The sequence below is a fragment of the Anopheles darlingi genome, chromosome 3 (assembly GCF_943734745.1).
Source record: "Anopheles darlingi chromosome 3, idAnoDarlMG_H_01, whole genome shotgun sequence".
NCBI lineage: Eukaryota > Metazoa > Arthropoda > Insecta > Diptera > Culicidae > Anopheles > Anopheles darlingi.
This window is the reverse complement of record NC_064875.1, coordinates 60,107,042-60,130,847: the sequence shown is the minus strand read 5'-3', so window position 1 is coordinate 60,130,847 and position 23,806 is coordinate 60,107,042. Positions and strand designations below refer to the sequence as shown.

At 47.7% G+C, this 23,806-nt stretch overlaps 1 protein-coding gene across 1 annotated transcript in view; it reads left to right on the top strand.

The window, feature by feature from the left end:
- LOC125956673 (sodium channel protein 60E) overlaps positions 1–23,806 on the top strand; it is a 123,666-nt gene that overhangs the window by 6,806 nt on the left and 93,054 nt on the right. The window contains exon 3 of the mRNA XM_049688755.1: positions 9,447–10,409. Within this exon, the coding sequence (XP_049544712.1) occupies positions 10,376–10,409 (34 nt within the window). The 5' untranslated portion in view covers positions 9,447–10,375. The remainder of the gene's footprint in view (positions 1–9,446; positions 10,410–23,806) is intronic.

Here is a 23,806-nt window from a genome sequence, read left to right as displayed (position 1 = left end):
GTCTTTCCCCTATTCGGTTTGAGCAGGAAATGGGAAAAAACACTTTAACCGAAAGAGAATCATTACTTTAGCCTTTTTGTGACGCAGTTTTCACTGTTATAGGATGAGAAAAAAAGGGCGAAAATCAATATAGACCTCCTACCTTTTGCTGAATCAATCCCTAATTGGAAACGATGGTCGATGGCCCCCGATGTTGGTGGGGGCTAGCTTTATGGCCAACTTATTGCACACGTGCCCCACACGCCAACTGGCATTCAAAAACAAATATTTCACCGAAGCTAAAGAGGATTCGCCTAAGCCAAAGCTTCAGCACGGGACCTTAACAAGACTGAATCGGTTCACCAGGCAGCCTGGATCTGGAGCTGTCCGGAACCTGCAAATATTCCTTTCTACCGCGTGTGTGGGCGTGTGGTGGAAATTTGTTTTAGAGTTGAAACCTTAAGAAGTGTAAAGTCCCCTCTCCCTGGTGAGCATCGCGCGGCCGAATCAGTTTATGCTTCCCCCGGGACTGGGTTAGGTGCGCTAGGTGGCAATAGGCCTGGGGGCCCCTTCGGTCTCGGTCTTGGTCTCCGCGTCTCGGGGTTTGGTAAGCCAATCAAAAGGCCTGATGGCACCGTACACGGCACCATAGCGGATGCCCAGGGATCCATCACACGTGTTCGCCCAAGAATGGGGTGGTGGGTGGTTCCTCACACTGGACTCCAGGGAATGGTTCTCGCAATTCGCCCTCGCTTCGCTTCTCGTTTCGCCTGTTCTGTTTGTGTTTTACGATCTTAAACTTACTTGGGTTCTGGTCGCTGGTTCGGAGCGCAACCGGTAGGACCTGGTTGGATATTTCCGGTTCCGGCTACCATAGCACAGGTAGCGTCAAGCCGAGCCGGCTTTCATCATTCTGTTGCGCCCTTCGCTGGTCAGGGGTCGGGAGTACAGTAACATTTTCCACTAAATGTCTGCCTCCACTTTAACTCCCACTGGGCTGGACTGGCGCTGTTAAGTCCACTTGAAGTGCGCTCGATGCTCGGCCTCAAAAAAACAAAAAAACGTCCGCGAGTCAATCACCCTAATCCGTGTGCTTCCGCCATTGGCTTTTGGTTTTCTGGGCGAATCTGGTGTTTCAGGGAATTTTCAGTTTTTCGGCTCGGTGTGCGCCTCGAGACCAGCAGGAGTCCGTTTACGTGCCATTTAGGTGGCACCATTGCAGCTACTACATCGAGCACTGATTTCACGCCACGGTTCAATGCCTAAGAAAGGCCTTCAAACTCGTGGAGCATGAAAGTAAGACGTTTATTTATGATTGCTACTACACCTTTCCACCAGCGACGTTAGCCCAGCTCGAAGGTGTTTTTCTTGGGTCTTGTAGACGGTTACTGCTTTCGTTGCGCCTCATCAGCACCTTTCGGTTGATCCTGGGACGACGATAAGGACGTCCGGAATGTGGGCCGGCTGGAAGCGAAGGTAATAATGAGCGCGCACAGCACACCAACTATGTAACAACTTTGAAGCCGAATTGCCAATAACGGGAGTCTTGTTTTCGAGGTGTGTTTTGTGCGACGGAACGATGTGATTATGTGACTGGTGGTGTTGATTGCGCTGGTAGTAGCATTAATTTGAGGATCAACTACCACGATACCTTTAAACGGATTGCGGACTTTAAACCGGAAAAATTCGTTTCCTGTGTTTGTGTCCTCATTTTTCGACTTGCGCTTCAAGTGCGTAGCGCGGAGTAGCCGTGTTGAAAACGGGGAAGGTATTCGCCGGCCAAAGTGATGTCCCTCGAGGGGCCGATAACTGATTTTACGCCCAGAAGCTTCACCGGAAACAATTCGCGTCACGAGCAGCAATCAACCCTCACTCGTCGAACTCGAACGGGCGACGAAAAGCTTATCATCATCCACCGAAGCACCGGTGCCGAAATTGAGATTCCGAGAGTGTAAAGCCTCAGTTCCGCTACACACTTGCTCCACCCCTCCCATGCTCGAGATGATGAAAATGAGATTTTTTTACTGCTCCCCCCGGGGGAGGAGAAGCAGTGGAAGGAGGGGTTTGAGTGCAGGAAAAGCAGGATTTTTGCATAAACCACCACCACCGCGAATGTGCCACGCAACGACCACGTGTTGGCGTGCGCGTATGGTGCGCTCGCCCGGACGCGCTAAGTGCAATGTGCGTTTACCGGGGGGAAGGTCCAAGTGCGACTTCCAGGAACAAAGTTTATTATCTCCCGGGAATTGGTGGTCTTCGCTCCATTTTTTACGGCCAGCGAGGAAAGTACCAGCATGTGTATAACTGTGGGCATGCATGTATGGTGTGTGCACGCGCGCGTGTGTGTGTGTGTACGTTTTAGCCACAAGACACTAAATTCCATTTCCTAAACGATGCGTATGGGGGATTTCGCGGGTGCGTTGGAAGAGCATCGTACCTGCAACGCACCTGGTTCGGAAAGATTCAAAATTAGAACTCGCGTGAAGCAGAGCAAGCGCTTGAAAGTTCACTCCAGGGAACCATTCGCGATAGGTTGAATCTTCTTTAAAAACGAAAAGGAAAACAGGAACCAAACGGAGCTGACTGGATAAGTGGCGTAAGTGGCGTGGCACACACACACACAATGTAAAACGGCGGCGTGTGGTACAAGCTGTTACGACGCTACACACACACACACACACACACCACAGGCCCCATGCTCCCGATGAACCCAAGAAAGGGACCGATCCGACAACACAACAACAGCAAATAATTGCAATAAAGTCGATAATTTAGGGGGAAAATTAAAGAAAATTACTTTAACCGTTCAGGGGGTGGTCGGGATCCCGCCGGGAGGAAGGGGTCCAGGGGGTGAATGAAATTGGATTACCTCGCTCCCACAAACCTCTCCGTTGGGTTGTGTATTTGGAGGGGTTAAAGGGCAGGGCTTAAAAAATTAAACCATCCAGCGCGTGCCCACCCCCTCGGTTATCGTTTGCTGCCGTTGTCTCGCGTGACCGAGGTTAAGGAGCTAATGGTGACAATGAAGCAGTTAAAAATGGAGTTTCCTGCATCCCGCACACAGCGTATGGTTATCGGGGAATATTGGAAGGGTTTCCGGTAAGAATTCGTGTTTTTTTTTTGGACGCAAAACTGCGACGCTTGTATGCAGTGTATTTACGAGCAGACATTCGAGCAGTGTGGTGAACATGTACGCCCTTTGTTGACGATTATTCAAGTAACGCAAGACGTACTAGGGAAGGAGATAGAAGATCTTGACAAGGGATTCGGGAAAGAAGGAGAATTCTACACCATTTCTTCGGAAGAATGTAATGCGAACACTCGGATGTTTCTGTATCAAGTGCCGTTGGTTCATTATTTACTTACTTATTGGGCGCTATAACAGCCGATGAGTGCTCTCGATCCTTCCACTACTTGCGAGCAAGCGTCGACGTTGTCATTGAAATCGGTAGTTCAACAATTCTTGATTCAATGTCCATACCGTCGCGCCATATCAATTTTTGGTGAAATCTTTCTTAGAGTTAACTTCTGGAACTCGACCGGGCTATACACTATCCTCAAGGCGTATGTATTTACAAATTCTATAAATTTCCTATTGAGTTCTCGACACATTTTTAAAGTGAGTTAGTTTCCTCACACTAAAGTATGACCGGTTGGTTACTAGCACCCTAGTTCTCCACTTCTCTTGACCCTAAGGTACATGGTATGTTCTCGGAAATTTCGAACTTTTTTGTCACCTATTAGTAACCAGGACCATTATAATATTTTAATTAATTTGGCTAAGATAAATTAAATCCAATAATAGGACCCTAGGTCGATCCTTTTGGTCCTAACTCTATTCCCTGGACAGCTGGATTTTGCTCGAAACAAAATTGCTAATCTCTTGGCCCTATGCTTTTGCCGGAGTCCTTTTTCCCTTTTTTCGTTAAACAAGCACCAGAAAGCTGGCGTAGAGTATGGGGCATAATCGGACCTTCATATTACATCTACCCCATTGAGTGTTACCATAATGGTCGGGTTGCTTGTATGCTCGTTTGAAATCCCACCGGAACTCAATTTATAATTATTATTGTTTATTGAAATTGAACAGAGCAAAGTATCGTAGAGCAGCTTCGACCTCTCCCTCTCTCTCTCTCTCTCTCTCTCTCTCTCCCTCTCTCTCTTTCTTTCTCTTTCTTTCTCTCTGGTTTTCTCTCTTTTCATTCACTCGACCTCAGCAGTACGATCAATACTTGCTATATAGCAGACTAAGACGAATGGTCAAAATCAGTTATAAGCATTTCTATTCCGATTTCTTTTGGTTTCCTCCTCCAAAAAAAAAACACGCGTCTCAAGATGGAGGTCAGGCCGTTAATGCTGCTTACTACCACTGCTCGCAAAGCATTCCTTGGCCGACGCAGCGCTAAAGGTAAAATCAATTTTACAAAGTGCGCGCGTCACGAGCGTTCTGGTGTGTGGAAACCGATACCGATACACTGTGACCCCCTGTGAGGCCGATGCCGCAGCGAATGAATCATCAACCTTTTACCATATTCTCTCTTTTGCACGACAGAGAGTGAGAGAGCGCGTGAGAGAGCGACTGAGTGCGTGATAATATACAAAAATGAATAATCAACGGAAATGGCAACAGCAGAAGAAAAAGCCAAAAGCCAAAAAGGGCAAAGGACCTCACACGCGCGCCTCAATATATATGTGTGTTTGTGTGTGCGCGTCTTTGGGGTCACCCGTTTTCGCCACGACAAAGGACTGCCTGTTGAGTTCTCAGACTCGCGAACACTCCATCCTGTGTGCGCGCGTGTGTGTGTGTGTGTGTGTGTGGCTCTCGGACCGCACAAACGTCACGTTGGCTTGACAATCATTTGTTTTCCGTTGTTCCGTTGCCTGCCTGACTTCGATCCGTCTCGGACACACACACACACATAGACAGGCGCACGTTTGCATGCCACAAGTTCTTGCGTGCGTCGTGTGCTATGCTCTCTGTGCTTTGTGATCGGGTCCGTGGCTCCGTCCGAGTGCTCGTGTTCGTGGTGGTAGTGGCAGACCCGAAGCCACGAAGGTCCATCACCATCAGCGATATGAAGGGTCCTGGTGGTGGTGGCTCGCTGGTGATGCGGTGGTCAGCGGCGCGCGGGTTACTGCAGAAGGTCTTAATCGATCGAAACGGTGCTGCGCATGGTTCGTTTGGGACCTCCGGAAACCGGTGCGGTTACTGCTGCGAATGTCGTGCTCCTAATCGAACAGGAGCGCCTGCTGGTAGTTGTGTCTTGCTGTTCAATTGATTTGCCTTTATTGTGTTTGTTGTCACCTTCACCGTTGTGGTCCTGTTGAATCGGAATCGACATTTCGTCTGTTTCAATATCTCTTATCCGCTTTTCACTCAATGGATTATCATTGTAGTGCAGCGCTCTTATTGGTAGTATTCTGTTTTATCTGGTTTCTCCGCCGAAGCTCTCTCATTACATTGTGCTAGTGTGCGGTGTTGAAATGGGATGCAAGAATTCACGAGAACGCGATAAGCGAACCGGAATGATGATGATTACAACGGTCAGCACCGTGGCACAACGTCGTCGTACCCGAGGGGAATGAATAGTCATTTGCCTCGGTTTATGGGTGCCTATTAACCCTCTGGCCACTAACGAGCTGCAGCTGTTGCTGCATCGCCACATCGCCATCGTCGATTGGGAAATTAACTTTTCCAACAATGATTGCCGGCTACGACCTACGGTGAGGAGGATTCCCCGGGTACTGCAGTTTTATCACCGCATCCGGCTGCAGTAGCAGCAGGTGCATCGTCCTGTCCTGGGTGCAAAAAAAAACCTAGGACAGCACCCTCCCGGGACGGTGTTGCTCCTTGACACTGACGTGTACCGAGTCGAATGAAGAGAGCTGTTCCAGTTGGTCTGGAATCAGGCAGTGCAAGGGAAACACAGAACCAGCAATAGACAGTTCAATATTCTTTCTCTCTTTCCCTTTCTCTCTACCACTAGTTTATAATCGAATTGGAAACATTCCGGGAAGTTTATTGCAGCAGCAGTTGCAGTGTGGACCACGCGTGTCTTGTCGATGGAGACGCCAGGTCCTTTTCATTTTCAACCGGCAAATGCTGGGGCATGTTGCATGTAGTACTTCACTTTTAAAGCTTTCGAGAGTGACGAGGTAAAATTGTCGGGGCATACAGTTGACCAGTTCTACGAAAATGTTTATCAAACATTAGAAAATTAGAATGAAGAGGGGATTATGATTGATTCACCTCCTAAAAGGTTCACTTTTGATGTTTTGTAGCGTATAGAAATCATCAGACTTTCGCGGAAAAATTTGTCTACGAGTTTAACTGGAAAATAAAGCTTTGAGTAATATTCTTTCGTACAGTTTTTATAAAAAAAAACTTGACAGTACTATACTGTAATAGAAATGCAAATTAAGTACTCAAAGGTTCAAGTGGATTGGTTCAGTTTGTTTTAATGCTACAGTGGATGGAGCAATGGAAACACTGATTTTAAGACTATGGCTTCAAGGTGGCACTGAGCCAAAAATGTTAGTTAAATTTTTAAGAGGTGAGGAGAGGAGAGATTATTTTGTGAAAAATGTTCAAAATTATTTAACAAAAAATTAAATAAGGTTACAATCTTAAAATTGAGTAAGACCAGAGGACCACTATCCAGAAGCAACTCTTCCCCCTCCCTCCCTTTGAGGACATCAATTTCACTACACGAGATACACTCTTATCAAAGGCATTTCCTATCCGCAAATCCCCGCTAACTAACATGCGAACCTGGCGTCGGAACGTTATTCTCACCCCACCACAAATGCAGCAGCGCGCACGCCGGAAAGGCGCTCGTAAATGTGGGCATCATCTAGCCGAGCAGCCACCGGCCAACCGTACAAGCAAACGCTGCCGCTCCTCGATCGCTAAGCTGCGCACCGCCTCTCTCTTTCTCTCGAAAAACCCCGCACCATATTGCGTCCTGCGTCTGCATATTTGATTTTCCATAAACTGTTGCCCGCGCACACCAGTCCCTGGGAGGTTTTGGTGTGCTGGAGAAGCATTAGTGTTCAGCAAGACCGGTGGCGGCGGCCAGTGGGATTGCACGAAAGGTGGGGCTCGAGAGCACAGCAGGGAACGCAGATAGCTGATACCCGGGGCCAACGCGGGTGGAAGCTTTAAAATTTAATCTACACCACGGGATGACGGTGCTTCCGCTTCTGGACGCCCGCCCGAAGAGCCCGGAAACGACGAACCTCGGCTACGCGGGACCACACCATTCCAAGCAGAAGCCAAGATGCCGTGCCCGTACTTCCGCTTCCGTCGGTACATCATGTCCACCGCTGGGGGAGGAAGAAGGTGAAGCTGCTAAGCAGCATCTTTGCATCTTTCGCCATCCCGGGCCGTCCAGAGAAAATGGCGGGAAAAATACGGGAAAATGCCTGACAAGCAGTAAACCGGGGGCCAGGAACGGAGCCGGTTACTAGGTCACGCTGAGTGGCTTGGCACTGTCACTGTGTGTTGCTGTATCCGGGTGAGCACACACACACACACACGGGCACACTATCCTCGGGCGCTTAAAATGTGACAATGTTCCGATAAATGTTCTCATAATTGTATGAGCCCCAAGGTTTACAACGATGCTCACCTGCGAGGACAGAAGAGAGAGTGGCAAGGGGGGAGGAGGGGCGTTAACATGTGCCCTGTGGGATTCATAGAAGCATGGCCTAACATTCTGCCATCCACTCCCTTAACGCGGTTAGTTGGGTGTTGCGAGAACGGTGTCGGTATCATGTGCAGTACCACAACCACCACCACCATCCGGAGGGCATGTGTAATTTCAATCATGTTCCAACCATTCCGAGGCATTCGAAGATTCGTATGAATTCCATTGTTTATCGGTAGCCTTTGTGTGTGTCGCTAGAAATCCTAGCGATTATAGTGGAACTCTCTCGCTCTCTCTATCTATGTCTCTATCTCTATCGCGATCATTTCTGTGTGAAATGTATATTAGTCGAAAACCGGAATGTTGCAACGCGATTTGTGTGAAATCCATTTGCAATTTCAATTCATTTGCGGGATTAAGGGAAGTTAATTAAATGATGCGTTGTAGTTGACACTATCGTGGGATTAACGTATCTCCTGTCGATTACTCGAGTTTATTCCTCATTAATTTCCGAGGTTTTAATAATTTTGTGAATATAATTTGCGATAGGATTGTTTTAGATATGGCAATCTCAATATTTTCCACCACCTTTTAACATATTTTGCAAATGTTGCTGATATTTTGTGGTCTTATCAAGTGGAATTTTCTATCGGGAATGTGGTACATCTGATGTGCTCTATAAATTCTGATACTTTCCTATCTTGTAATCTTTCAAAAGAAATCTTTAACTGACTTTTACTAACATTTTCAATGTCTTCTCTAATTTCAGAGCCAACACGATGCCATTAAGCCGTCACTTTGCCTTCGAATGTCATCAACGAACGGTTGCTGTTGAATTAGAACTAAGCTTCAAAAACAAACACATTGGTGAACTCCAAACTCCAATCCTTTTTGGGCAGGATTGGGCTGCCCATTAAAGTGAATCCAAATCCTTAACCGATGGAAAAGTGTGGTGTGAGTGCGGACACATACACATACACACACGGATGCCTCGAAAATGTGAGCTTGCCTCGCTACCTAACGGAGCAGTTTGTCATCCAACCACCGTTGCGCTGCTATTAGCTCGAGTCACTTAAGACGATGGAGGCGCCGATGGTAACAACGCAAGTGCCCAAGTGTGTGTGACCGTGTGTATGTGTGTGTGTGCTTCAAGCGATGTGGCGATAAGATAGGGAACAGAAGTGTTTTAAATTTAACGCTCCGGAAACCCTCCCCCATTCGCAACCTTTTGCTGCTCCCGACGACGACTCCGGTGACGACGACGCCAAGTCATGAGGCAGAAGCGACGATAAATCAGTGAAACAAATTTAATCCCAAGACTACACACAATGCGCTCATCGTCGTCGTCGTCGTCATCCTCGTCGTCGACGACGTTCTTCCTGGAAGCAGACGAAGCCCGGAGAACGTGAAAAGAAATCAAAAACCTTGCAAACCGGTTCTGTGGCAAAGTGTGCTTTGTGTTTGTGTGTGTGTGTGTGTGTGCGCGCGCGTGTGTGTGTGTGTGTGTGTGAGGTGTGCTCTTTCTTGAAATAGTTCCATTCACTTCCGGTGCTCCGGTTGCACCATCATTATCATCATCACCATCATCATCATCCAGCCCCTTGATCGGCATCTGGCCGTGATCTGGGGATGATGGCGTTTCCGGTTTGCTGAAATTGCTCCTCGAGTGGTCTTGGGATGATCCTGGCCAGTGCATAGCAGCAAGTGAAACAAGATGTTGAACGCGAGTGTGCACCCGCGGCACTAATGGCCGTATCTGCAATAATTGGTTCATTCCATTTCATTCTCTTTCTCTCGCTTCTCCATTCCATTGTGAAGCTCATTGTGAGACGCCTCCAGGATGTGAAATCAGCTTAAAAGTGCAATCGTGCTTATTGTGTCCATTGTTGTGCTTGTGACTTATAGCGGATTTGGATTACATTCGCGATAGCGAAGCAAAGGAGAAAGAAAGAAGAAGAAAAAAACAACAACGAAAAGTGTCATAGTGCGTGTGTGTGCGTGTTTGTAAATGTGTAAACTAACTACCCTTCAACCCCTAGTGTAAACCCCTTGTAGCACCACGACCCGTGGTGCAGTTATTGTAAATTGAGCAAATGGCCAGTGAGGTGGGCTAAATGTGAGAGCATAAGCCATTCGGCGGCTGTACAAATTGTGCGCCACAAGTCAAGCCGAGTCAAGGTCGAGTCGAGTCTCTCGGCAGTGTAACTCTTGTGTAGCTCTTGTTTCACTAAATATTTATTAATCGCTACCTAGTAAGAACACAACACTAATACTACTATAGCTACTGCTACTACTACTACTACTGCTACCACTATCTCCACGTATGTAATTATCGTCTATAAGTCGTTGGAGGGTCTAGCGTATTCCTCCCTATCAAAAAAAAAAAAAAGAAAAAAAAACCATCCCCTCTTAGTGGCAATGAAGCAACACAGCGGTAACGGTGCTTCGATGCTTGTGTACAGGCGTTTGTAGTGCAACAGTTAAGCATCTCGTTCATCTTTGTGCCGGTAGCCGGAGATGCGGAGTAGTATGATCGCTAAATCATCCAACATCCCCTTCGCTACGGTGTTTTCTTTCTCGCTCGGGCTCTGAGATCCGTTCCGTAGAGTAGATCCAGAGCATCCCGAGAACCTCGAGAGAAGTCAAACCAAATACCAACACAACAGTGCAGGTTCAGCAGAAAGGTGGACAGCAAGTGGACGAACAGCAGAACCATCAGCAACACCCCGAAGAAAGAGTCACCAAACATGACCGATGCAACAACTCCCAATGAAGGACAAGGTAAGCCACGAAGCCAGATGATCCGTCAGCTGTCCAATTATCCAAATGCCCGGAGAAGGGGGAAGCGGCATGCACACCGTTCTCGTGACACAATTTTGCGGATGAAATTAGCAAATGCAAAACCGGAAGGGCAAAAAATACCAAATCCCACCGCCCGGGATAGCCCGCGATTAATGAGATAAGCCGGCAGATTTGAAGCGGAAATGGAAATTAAATATGCTTCGCTGCATGCCACCACCGCCCACCGGGTATGCTAATGCGGGGCACAGCGTGTCAAACAAACAGAAAGGCGGTCGGTTAGTTTTTGGCCATTTCAACAATAATTCGGTTTAATAACATCAATTAACATCAGAACGCTGATGCATCGCATATTGTCCTGTCACTCACTCACTCGCTAAGGGGTGTGAGCAGTGTTTGAAAAATCGATTTCCCTGGCTGGGCTGCAGTGGAATCGGGGAGGGGGGCGGGACCGCAAATCGGTGCTTTGTTCGGGGATAAAAGCCGCACAATAGCAACGATTGTGAGTGACGATAATCCATTTTGTTCTGAACCACTACACATACAAAAACACACACCACGGTAGCCAATTGATGGTGAGCGTTGCACCGTCACTGATGCATGTGATGATGAAGCGTTTGTGTAGCTGCACGGTTTTTCGTCGTTGCTCTTGTTGTCGACTGTTAGTTGTGTAGCAGCAGCAGCAGCAGCAGCATTAGCCGACATTCAACCGACATCACACGCTTCGGTTGAAAGGATTGCCTTGTAATGGATTCCAATGCCATTTTGCGCCTCATTGGAGAAGACCATTTAATGGTGCCGCCCTTTTTTCTTGTACAAAACAGGGAGCTTTTAAATCGTTTTCCGCTCGCTCGCTCCCTCTTCCACGCTTTGCCCCGCGTGGTGTTGTTGTGTTCCAAAGTGTTCCGATTACCGCTCCGGTGGTCGGGGATAATTGTTGAGAAGAAAAAAGAAGCAAAAAAATCGGGGATAATTTGTTGCTGGATTGGAAAAGAGAAAATGAGAAGCGATTTCTTCGTATCACACACACACACAGACATCCTAAAAAAAACGAAGCCAAAACGTATTAATGATTCAGCTTTCACGGCAGGGAGTTTTCCTTCAAATACAAACTTTCTCCAAATGGAAGTTTGCGAGATAAGCCACTTCAGACACACACACACCAGCTTCGTCTGATTGCCTTGTGATTGTACCAGCCAGGTATCATGGCAGGGACGTTAAAAAACCGGGAACACACACACACACACACACACACATCAACCATGTGGAATTGTGTTGCCCGAATTAGAAAGCGAGCAAGTGTTGGGAAGCCATAGCCAAGAACACGATCGCGTTACGCCGCTTCCTCACAAGCTCATACATTAGTAACGCGTTACTTCTAATCCCGAACACCGGGAGGAGCGGTCCTTTCCTTGGCTTACTTTTCACACAGCCACACACCCGACCTGTGATAGCTGCTCTTCTTCCTTCTTTGGGAAGTGGCATCTTTCCGCGGAGCCAAGCCGTTGGGCGCAGAAAGCGCAAAAGTTCAGCCACAGCCACGAGACGGGACGGGACGGGACGGGACGGGGGCAGGTGTTCAGGACCGGTTGAATAGCTTTGATCTCGCAGCGCAAACCCGGCAAACGCAGGTCTGCTGATGTCTGTTCACCGTTCTAAGAGCATACGTGAGATCAAACACACACACACACACGGACACATAGATGGAGGCAGTCACATGCAAGGTAACGAAGAACTAAATCTTCCGTGCCTCAATCTTCCAGCCATTGCGCCAAGATACCGTTGGCCACAAGTTGGCCGAAAGGTGGTGGTGGTGGTGGTGCTGGGAGCTACGTTTCTCAATAATTTATACCCGAGATTGTTTTTCTTCGCACCGTGCCACAGAAACCTTGGGCTCACTTCCTTTCTGGGAGCCCCCAGAATCCGAGTCTTCCTTTGGCAAATGGGTGCCAAGGAGACCTACATCACGAAGGTGAAATGGCTCTGGGTTTCTGGCCTTCGGTACGGGTTTAGGGTAGCAAGCAGCCATGCACCCTCCCCGAAGATCCGATCCGAGGTGACTAAGACTTGCTTTGCATGTCTTCACTAAAGCGAAGGGTGAAGAAACGTATTGAGTCCCGGGATGGTATAAAAAGAGGAAGCTAGAGATCCTAACGCGTCGTTTCAACACAAAACAAACACACACACACACTGACACACACGCCTTGGCAAAGTAATAAAAATGTAATGCCCAAACCCAAATGGTTCCACATATTCACACCCGATGAAGCAACTGGTATGCTGCTGCTGCTGCTGCTACTGCTGTTGCTGCTGCTACCACTGGATGCGGTGGCTAACGTGGTGTAAAGGTTTGTAGAAAGGAGAAGGAAAGCTTCGTGGCATCGTTCGTTACTCAGTATCGACGTCACCATCGACCTGGTTTGGCTATAAACAGAGTTTAAAAGAGCTACCACCAGAGGCAGTAGCAGCAGGCATGCCGTGAGATGGGTCGGTTTTTGCTGCCTCCATCCTCGACGGAAAACACACAAAGCATATAGGCGTGGGGCAGCATAATTTATCGTGACAGGTGAAGATAGGAAAAGTATCTACGAACGCTGCTGGCAGCGCGCGTTAATGCCCACGGCCCTGGGACAGGATCAGGACAATAATGGTATCGATAAATTATCTTCACAAACGAGTCCGCCCACCTCCCCTTCCCTTCCGCACCCCGCAATGAACCAACAAACGCTGTCTGGCCGCTTGGTAGCTGTTGTTTGTTGTTACTCTTGTTGTTGTTGTTGTTGCCAGGATGTTGTGGACAGCGTCGATCATGATCAGCGAGTCCGGGTACAGGGAACGGGCAGAAGAAGAGGAGAAGGAGGAGGAGAAGGAGGTTAAAAATAGATTTCCATGATTTTCGTTTGTAATGGCGATATCTTTGTGTGTGCGTGCGTGCGTGTGTCTGTTCAGATTTGCTAACGTCATGCAAATTACAAATTGTCATTGTGTTGAAGCGCTACTGAATGAAATACCAGGATACACGGGCGGGGAAGCTAGTACTGTCCCATGATGTTAATACAACTGGTCACCAATAAGATGCGATGCGTAGAAGGCATTAGCGTCTTGTCGGTATTTTGTGAAAACCTCATTAATTTAACAGACCTATCTTTATACTTGGATTGCGAATAATCCATTACTAAGATGCCAGTACAGGAATACAGTGTTTACCGCTAAGAACTCTCAATACGTCATTTGATTGCGTCCGTAAAGCAAACATGTTAACGTTTTATTGCAATGTTATTACATTGTTATTACATTTCATTCATCCGTTCTGATTTTCATCTTTGATATAAAAATTCGACAATTTTATATGAAGCCTAAAGATTGTTATCTGACAATTTGCAAAATAATCTTGCATTCTTGTGTTAATTAAAATCACACTTGCCACTAAACCAATGGCAGTTGTCTGCTAATGTTTTGGTAATGGAAAGCTTACTACATAAATCGCAGCTTACAAGATAACAAAGAATCTGTTCCATTTACTCCAATACAAATAGTCTTCTGTTTCTTTTCTTTTGCTGATTGTTGGCCCGAAAATACCGAAAAGTAATGTGTACTCCTTATCTATTTGCCCGTTTTTGCCGATACCGGGCCACACAATACCCGGTCACCCGGCTACCGACTGGTAACCTTTTTGGTCAGACCAGCCCGGTCAAAGATTCGCAAAAATAAAACTCTGTATCATAACCTCTTGGCTGGGTTCCACCATTTCGTGCACCCGGCCCCGGCGTCACTGGACATGAGAAAGCTGTCACTGGCCGAAAAGTTAATCATTGCACTTGACGGCGCAAGGCAGGGGAAAAAAAATATCTCCCTCCGTAGCGCCGCCGTTGGGGGCGGTGGTTTTTGTTGACCCCTTGGCCCTACTCCACGCCCCCTCCCACGACAGACACACGCGGTGACACGCAAGGTGGGAGTGAGTCGAAGCGACGAAAAATAAAAGAACAAAAAACAAAAAGCATTGAAACATCCGGTCCCCTCTGTTGTGTCCGCTGATGATGCTGACCGGTGTTTCTCACCGGACTTTCGCTCACCCCTCGTCACAGGATACTCCTTTCATACAGGAAGCCCCGGAGTAGTGTTCATTTGCTTTTTGTCGGGTTTTTGGACAACCTTGTAGCAGCTGGACGGGAATAAGTTTTACCGAAACGTTGCTTTGGGTGACGTCCGAGGGTCGAAAGATAGTAGGTCATTTGCCAAGCAGCATAAAGGAAGTGAGTGACTGGTGATGCTCTGATTTGTAGATTCTCAACTCGAATGTGATTCCTAGATTTTTTATTCTGTAAGATTTTGAAAACAAAATCATCAAAATCCTGTACAAGGAAGCTGCAAAAGTCTCTAACAAAAAAGAAAATGAGGGAGTTGCTGCACCATCCGGTTGCTAAACATGATGTTAAGAGCCACCAGCAGCAACTACACTGTTTTCGTGTTTGTGTTGTAGACTTTAAGTTTGCGTATCCGGAGAACGATTGTTCCGCCAGATGGAATCTTTGGCTCTTCTTTTGCGTTCGAGCGCACACAATGGCGCCATGTTGTGCTACTGGGAACATAGGAACACAACGCTCCCCGTTTTTGATTTGAAGGTAATCAAGTGGAAGGTTTACATGATTCAACAAGTCTAGACGTTCACGGCCTTCAACCATCCAGCAGTGACCGTTCTGATCGTTGACAGCTCGCCCAGGATTCCAGCTCCAGCAAAATGAGCATCAACCAGCGAGAAATAAAATTTCAAATTCTTCAAATCAAACTACCAGCGTCGTCCTGGTCTGCTTTTGAGATAATGAACTCACTGCTGCTGATGCTCGCTTCGGAACAATTGGTTCTCCCAAAGTCTATTTAGAGTTGGCTCGTTGTTTCCGATATGGTTCTGTGTCTTTCGCCGATTTTCTGGGACCCCGATTTTCCAGTTGATTGGAACACATTTGGTATCCCGTTCGTTCATCCTTCGCCACTGTCCAATTCGATTGAGATCCCGGTCTAGATCTCTCAAATGGTGGTTCCGGGCGTATCAACACTAGACTTTGCCTCACGTTCACTGTAAGCTCCTTAAGCTGGAGCCCTGGGACCTTTTGCCCTTTTGCGCGCAAAAAAAAAACGGAAAAACAAACGTAACAGCCAACCAGAGGGGTCCAGAGACCCCATCATGGCCGATCGAAACCGATCGATGGTGTTTGTGATTTCATTTTCGTGTCATACGGATTTGCGTCATGCTGGCGATTCTCGGCACTTCACCGAAGCACTGAACCTGATTTGGAATCTCGAGGTTCGAGTTCAGCTGCTGGTGTGTGTGTGTGTGTGTGTGTTTACCGGCTGTGTGAGCAGATTTGCGGAGAGTTTTTGGACATTTTGGTCCTCAATCCTGGTTGCAGAAGCGAACGAGAGAGAGCGAGAGAGAGATGAATGGCGTGCGTGACGAGGGGCTTAGAATACTGTGAATACTGGAACCCCGCCCCCCGTCCGCCTTCCATATTGACTGCGGTGTTTGCTCGAAAAAGGACGTCCACGTCAGCGGTCCCAAGGACGATGGTCAACGGTGACGGTCGACAGGCGTCTGCCTTGTGCGCGTTTGGTGCCGTAAAATTTGCCCCTTTCCAAATTGAGAGAGAGAAAGAGAGAGAGAGGGTTGGGTGAGAAGCAAGTGTCCCTGCAGATTTGAGCGGAACTTCGGGCCCCTCGCCCAGGCCCCGGACCCGGGCCAATGGGCAAACACATATAAACAGTGCAAATTTACGAACGACCACAACGCACGACTTCTCCGGTTTGACCTCCACAGTTTGAAAAGGAGGAGGAGGAAGCAAACCGAGGCCCACGACCCAGCACCACACAAACACACGGGCACCAGCGCGCTCTGAGCACACATCTCAGTGCCCCAAAGGCAACGACGTGGCGACGTGGCTGTGTACTGGCCAGGCTTGGGTGTAACTTTCGTGACTTTATAAAAGTTTATTCACATTTTATGCAAACGCACAAACAAGCCGCATTCCCGGCGGGTGTTTTGCCTTCACGACTCATGAAGGATGCGGTGGTTGTCCGCAGTTGGCCATCGGCACTTCTCGGACACCAGCACCTTCGGTGCTGGGCACACATGCATACACGCACACACGGTGATGTTGCTCGAGGCGCGCTAGGTCCGTTGGTCCGACGGTTGGTTTACACGTTATCGCCACGGAGCGCACGAGACCATCTGGCAGAAAACATATTGTGCCTGGCTACCGACCCCAAGGCACCCCCGGGTCCCTCCCAAAAAGAAGGCCAATTTATGGTTTACCAGGCGCTGGCAATCGATCGCAATCGGTGGCCGGTATTGTTTGGTATTTTGGAAATTAATGACTCACTTTAAACGTTCAGTTCGGTTACGGTTTGTGTAGTGATACATTTGGATACATGGTTTGGAGCTTGCAGGCGTCTATGCCGGTGGAAATTGATCGAAATGCGGATAGCCCTAGTCGGCAGAAGCAAACAATTTAAAGTTATGATGCTCTGCGATCATAAAAAAAAACACAAACAAACAATGCCTCTGAAGATGCTACTAATTAAGAGTCAGCAAATCGCATAAACGCGCATCATCAATTTCAACCGTTAAAACTCATAATGTACTGCTTATGCTTTAGAGCGCCCCTTCCCCGGGGTTGCTTCTGTTAATGAGCTCGACTCAACTGAAATTCATACCATAACAAAGTACAGAGCACTTCCGTGAAAATGTAATCGACACTTTGACCACACTCGGACCGAACGCGCCCGCGCCCAAAAACATCAAAAAAGCATGTTTACAAACATTGCTGCAGGTGGAATGGAAATCCCATCATTTCATCGCAGTAATTGCATTTAATTAAGTTCAGCCTCATCCCATCAGCAGCAGCCGCAGCAGCTCGAGCGCTCTAAATCAATTTACAGCTAGCATCATTTGGCAACGGGCGACCAAGCGGTACGGTTCCCGGTTTCCCGGCCCCCCGGCCGCCACTGGGGCGGTGAAATGCAAAACAATTTCGGACACAAAGCGAAACTTCTTCCAAGGGGTGGGGTGGCCGGTGTGTTGGTGTGTCGAGCGAGTGAAAACGAATATTGAAATAATAACGCTTTCATGTCGTTTGCGCGATTAATACGTGCGCGAGCACATAATGGACCGCGCGCGATGTGCGTGTGTGTGCCGATGGAGCATCTAAAACGTTTGTTTAAGCTTTAATTTCATTAGTCGCGTCGTCGGTGGTGGTGCTCGTACTCATTGCCACGAAATGGAAGGGGGGGAATGTCCGGAGGTTTTTTGCTTTCTCATTTCCTCCAATTGTCAAACGTCCAACGTCCACTTTTCCTGTGGCTTGTTGCTGGAGGAAATGGTGCTCGATGTTTGAAAGCAGGAAGTGACTGTGTGGTTGTGTTGCGGTCGAGCGCAAGAGAGAGAGAGAGAGAGAGAGAGAGAGAGAGAGAGAGAGAGAGAGAAAGAGAGAGAGGAAGAGAGAAAGAGAGAAAGAGAGCACCCGCAGAGGTTCGCAAAATGGACCAACAGGACGACTAACGGAATGGCCAATAGGCTGATGAAGTACGAAATATTTTATGAAATGGTCAGCAGAGAACGATCCGGCGCAGCCAAGGCGGTCGGTACGTGACCGAGTCTTCCGGCCGTCCTCTCCTATTCCGCCCGGAAGCATATCGAGAGCGCGCTTGAGAGAGAGAGCGGCCTACGGCCTTGAGGTACGGTGCGGTATTTGGGGTTCAGCTTTTTTTGAATTTATTTATTAATCATGCTTATTACTTTCGGCGAAGTTAATCTCGCGTGCGCGCCCGGTCGTGGATGTAATTGAAACAGATGAATAACGGACGTGAACGGACGCCACCGAGAACCGAGAAACGTGATCCTCGTTTCCGTTCATTTCAGCTCCAGAGTGTCTACTCTGCGCACAGACATTAATGTTGCTACATAGCGTGCTGCAAAGAGGAAGCCACCACCTTATTGCTATTCACAATCCTCTGTATTGTTTGTATTGTTTTCACATAGGGATGGGAATGCGCTGCGGGGCGAAGGCACCCTGCATACCATCCCCTTCAATTTACGGGTTACCAGGCGCCTCCATCGCTCTCACGCTGGGAATGAAGGAAAAAAGGGGTTTTGTTTTCCGAGTGCCCACTATGAAGGCCCCCTTCAAATGCCAATTCATTGTTGGTGCGCGATGAGGTGCGAAAAATGAAAAACGGAAATTAAATGACGATTCATAGACCGCCACTGACCACCAAACGAAGGTCTTATTGAAGAACGAAACAACGACGCCATGAGCGATAATAGGACGCCGTTGTGTTAAGTAACCAGTGAATCCTTCCCTTTTTTACACCACTTTTACAGTTTACATTTTCCTGCTTTTCGTTAAAACAAACGAATGAAAAGAAGAAAGAAACGATTGGACCGCGGTCCGAGATTTTTTTCTTTTCCCCCCAAAACAAATTGTGTTAACTGAGCTGGTCTTATCACGAACCCCATGAAAAGGGGGTGCACACTGTCTACCAAATCCTCCTCCGTCATTCCTCTGCTGAAGCTGAACCCAACCCTTGTGGCATGTGGTAGATAACGCTCGTCTCGGTTTTCTCAAAACATTTTCCTTTCGCGCCATTGTATCGCGCGCGCGCGCGTTTCTTAAGAAGGGGCCACTGTTTGTTGCAACCTTTTTCTCACTCACCGAGATCGTTCACGGAAGGTCTGGCTGGCTGGTTAGCTGGATAAGCGGAACCGGAAATTATCACTTTTAATCAGCCGTACAGCGACTGCGTTCCGTTTTATTCGATTTCGCGGCTCGCGAGCGGTGAAAGATAAAATTAAAAATTTCATTTTAATATTTATTCGAGGAACCGGTGAACCGTTCGTGGACTCCTCAGCCCAAGGCAGGGGTTGGTAGGGTTGGACAAGATTTTTCTGTTTATTTCGGAGATTGATTGCTGATGTTGCTCCCTTCACTTGGCGGTGGCATTGCAATGGTGCGGTTTGGCGGTGTTGATTGCCTTTACATTTAATTAATTTTACTCCAGAAAAGTTTTTTTAGCCAATCTCTCTCGTTCTCTTTCTTTTTTTCTCTGTCGCTCTCGTTACAAAGCGGCACATAGCCGCAAGCCGATGGCGATGCGCTCTGTGTGTAATACGCGGTTCAAACACGGTACTTGAGGCACCAAAACCAACTTTTCCTGTTTTGTGTTTTCTATTTTTTTCTTCTCCTCTTTACGTACAACCGGTGGCGGTGTGGCATGTTTGGCAGAATGCGTGCGAAAATATGGAAACCATGGTTCATGGGATTCTTTTTGGGTTTGGGTTTTTTTTTCTTCGTTGCTTCCTACCTTCACCTCTAGTATGGGCTCGGCATTCCACTGTCTCACCACATGCAGACAGGGCCCCCGGTAAGGTGCTGCTTTCGTTAGATGGTGTGCCGGGATGGCAGAAGATAAAATCTTAATCACTGAAATTTATGCTCGCATGAATTTTACCCTCGCCATAACCGGGGGTTTGCCAGACGAGTTCAGCAAACTGTCGGGGTGAGCTTTTGCTAACTCATTTTATATTAACTTTCTGACAGATAGTCTGGGTTTGGATTGTTTGGTTTCAGGTGCAATAGATTAAGAAACAGTTGAGTTGAAAAGTTAGATGTTATAGAACCGGCAACAGCGTTTCGTTATTCATCCCTTATTAAACCAACCCTCTTTAAAGCGTAAAGGTATCAAGGGTTCACGTATAAAATGAAAATTAAACTTTCCACCAAAATACTTCTACGATAGCAGCAATCGAAGCAAGAGTTGTAATGCTCCCACCCTAAAGCCACCTAACCGTCCACTAAATCAAGTGTGAGGACCGGCCGGTGCACGAGATGCGCTGGTGCGAGCAGAGTCTATCAAACTTTAAATTTAATCCAATTTGTTTCTCGAACCCTCGAACGGTGGTCTAGCGGCCTAGCAACGTTATCCCTTTCAAGAGCATGACGCAAAGTATGCCAAAAGTTGTGCTCCCCTCCCCTCCATTGCCCCAATCTCGTGCCAAGTATGCGCTCTAGCGTAGCAGCATAAATGCCGGCCGGTTGTTCGGTATACGAAACATGACATAAACAGCCCAAGAGACGAAAAGCGAGCCGAGACGAGACGCGACGAGAGAGAGGGAGTCCAAAGTTGAGCTTTTGAAAAGTATCAGCAAGCCATCTTTCATTTGAGTAATCCCCTTCTCACGCACCCCTTTCCCACCCCTAAAAGCCCCCTCGGGGCGGGCTGGAAAATTGGTTGCAGAAAATCAATACCTCATCGCGTTTCGATCAAACCCCTCAGAGATCGGTAAACTGTGAACTGTAAGCCAAACAGACACGGACAGACACGGATGTACGGCGTGTAAAATGGTTCTCGAGCACCTGGAAATACTCAAGCACCCCCCCCCCCCCCCCCCTAGGCCCTTCGGTTGCGCATTCCGTTGCGGGCAAGATGGAGGCGCGTGTTTCGCATTGAGAGAAATGTTGATTAAACCGAGCATCTCCACCATCAATGGGCCGCAATGGGCTCGTACGTGTGCGTTGCCGAATGAAGGGAAGAATGGAAAATGAATTAAATAGCCGCAAGGGATGGCCACCCCTGTCACTTCCCTCACTCCCTCACCGCAGTAATGAAACGTGTGCTTTTTCGTTCTCCCTGTGATGCGTTATGCGTGAGCCTCGTTCGAAAATTTCGAATATTTCCGGTAGTGATGGCGTATACTTGGAGGGCGCGTGAAGGAGGAGGGTTGAAGGTTGAGTGCAGCATCCTCACTTGCCACTGTAGCCGGTTTTTGGGAATGCGCTGGCATGCGCACCATGCGTGAGAATATGATCTCGAGAAGAAATAGCTTGGCCCCCCGTCCCCGCTCGGGGGAATCGAAACACTCAAGCACTCTCTACTTCTGCGTAATCAAGTGCAGTGTATACGCCGTGTCGAGACATGCCCGGCCGGGGGAAGAGGTTTGTTTTAATTAATTTAAGCGTAAAAAGGCTTCCGGTTGTATCGAGGGACAGGAGAGGAAACGACAGCACTTCACAGGAAACCGGAATCACTTCAAGTGACGATAGAACTACCACCTGCCGTTCTGTGTGTGTCTGTGTGTGTGAGAGGGAAAGTGAATTCCTATGTTTTCATTTTCTGAAATGAAATTTTCCAAACTAGGCCTTTTAACTATCACAACGACGCACGAAACCCGGACTCACGGGACCAATACCGGAAGAAGAAAGTGCTCGCATTCGCCCCGACTCATCGACTGCCGGCGAAAAGTTTTTCGGAGTTAATGATCATGAATTATGTGCTCCAAAATGCTAGTGAGGTTTTATGTACCTTAAGCAAGCAACATAAGGGGTTTGAGTAGAATTCATTTGTTTCAGAATCACTGAACATACCAAACGAACCACTAAATACGGTTTTCAAATACTGAAGTTCATTAAGAAGGAACTAAGGAAATTTATTATTTTTGCAATTCTTGACTATACTATTTTATATATTTTTATCGAGCTGACTCTTATTAACCTTGAAAACTTCAACTCCAATATGATTTTTGCGAAAAGAAAAAATGTCTAATGGTCTCATCCCCCAAAAACATCCTCAAAAATAAGTCTCTTTTGAACCGAATTAATCATAGTTCTGCCCCTTAATCGTCTGCAGCACTGTGCCATGGAGTCACTCACATCATAAATACCCTGGCTGGACAATCTTAATACCCACCACCGAAATAATGATGATGATGTTGTCAGGCGGGCGAGCACAAACCGATACCGGCCACCCTATGTTTTTAAGATTATTCTAGTCTCATCCTCTGCCATCGATCAATCATTCAATCAATCAATCAATTCCATTGCTGCTTAAGTGTCAGACAAGAGCGAGAGAGAGAGAGAGTGTGTGTGTGTGTCCCGCGTGCAGTAGACACATTGCAGACACTCGTTTCTAATCTTATCACGCGCGAATCGTCACCTCCGTGTACGCTGACCAAGCGTTCCGGTGGCGGTTGTGTTTTTTTTTTTCGTTGCATTCTCTTTCCCCAATTTCGTGTTTCACGAGCGCGCGAACGCCCTGATAGAACACACGAGCAGGCACTCCATCGAAAAAAGAAAAGGGAATGCCAACAAATCTACCAGCTTACCGTGAAAGGGCAGCTGCCAAAGCGCGTTTGATACCTTTAAGTTACGCTGCGGTGGTCGCTTTTTTTCGGGCCTCAGTTTCCGATTCCTGGTTTTGTTTTCACCAACCTTGTCCTTCAATTTTGTTTTTTTATATATATATATATATATATATATTCATGGAGCGGAACCGAAAAGGAAAGAAAACTTTTCTTTGGTTGGAAAAAAAAAAAACAAATTTCCTGCGGTCCATACCGGTTCCGCTCGAGAACCCCCCCTACTCTCTCGTCGGCACGGTTGTTGATTCATTATTTTCTTCGCTCTCTTCAAACATCTTTAAATTAAGTCCGGTGCGGGAGCGAGTCGCCTGACCACAAAACGCAAACCACAGTCGTACACCCGGGAACCCCGGAGGGCCACCAGATTTCACCGTAAGAACCAACCGAGCCCCGGGAACTGAGCTGCCGGGAGCTGGAGCTGGGTTTCTAATCTCGCCTACTACCCGGTGTGACCCCGGGTGGAAAAATGAACGAAGACGACGAGCAGCTAGCTATGACATCCTAATCCTAAACCACAGCAAAGCATGCCCGGAGGCTGTTTGGAGAACTTAGGGTGTCCTCGGGGACGGGGAGCTCTGCAATGGCGTCGGCGGAGGCATGTTTTTCTCGTCTTCGCGTTACGCTAACCGGATCAACGACGACGCTGGTGGTGGTGGTGGTCGTGCTCGTCGTGGTTGACGTGGTTGGCGTATAGCTCTTTTGCTCCCCTCCAAACTCTTGCCTTTCATGTGGTGAGAAAGAACTTCCCCCCCCCCCCCCCACTAAACTCGCTCCACACCTCGTCTCATATCCATCATGCGGGTGCGTCGCTCGCGGAAGCTCTCGATTTGCTTTTCGCTACATTTTTGCCTTCACGCGGGTTCCATTTTGTAAATTCTCGATCGTGGACGATGAAAATGAGCGATAGGATCAGTGAAAAATCAGCAAAACGCCATGTGTACCACGTGAAACCATCCGTGATGATGTCGGAACTTGTCGCAGACAAGACTCTCCCCCGAGGGAATGATATGAAGCCATAAGAAGGAGGTGAACCCCTGGCTAAAAGTTATTCCACTGATGCCAAAGTCAGCAAGCTAGTCATCCTGTAGTGATGGTTCGGTGGAAAAATATCCTTCAATCATTTTTGTCACATCCCCACGAACAAGAAATCACGAGACAGGAGGAGGTCCTGAGACACGATCAAGGGGGTGGT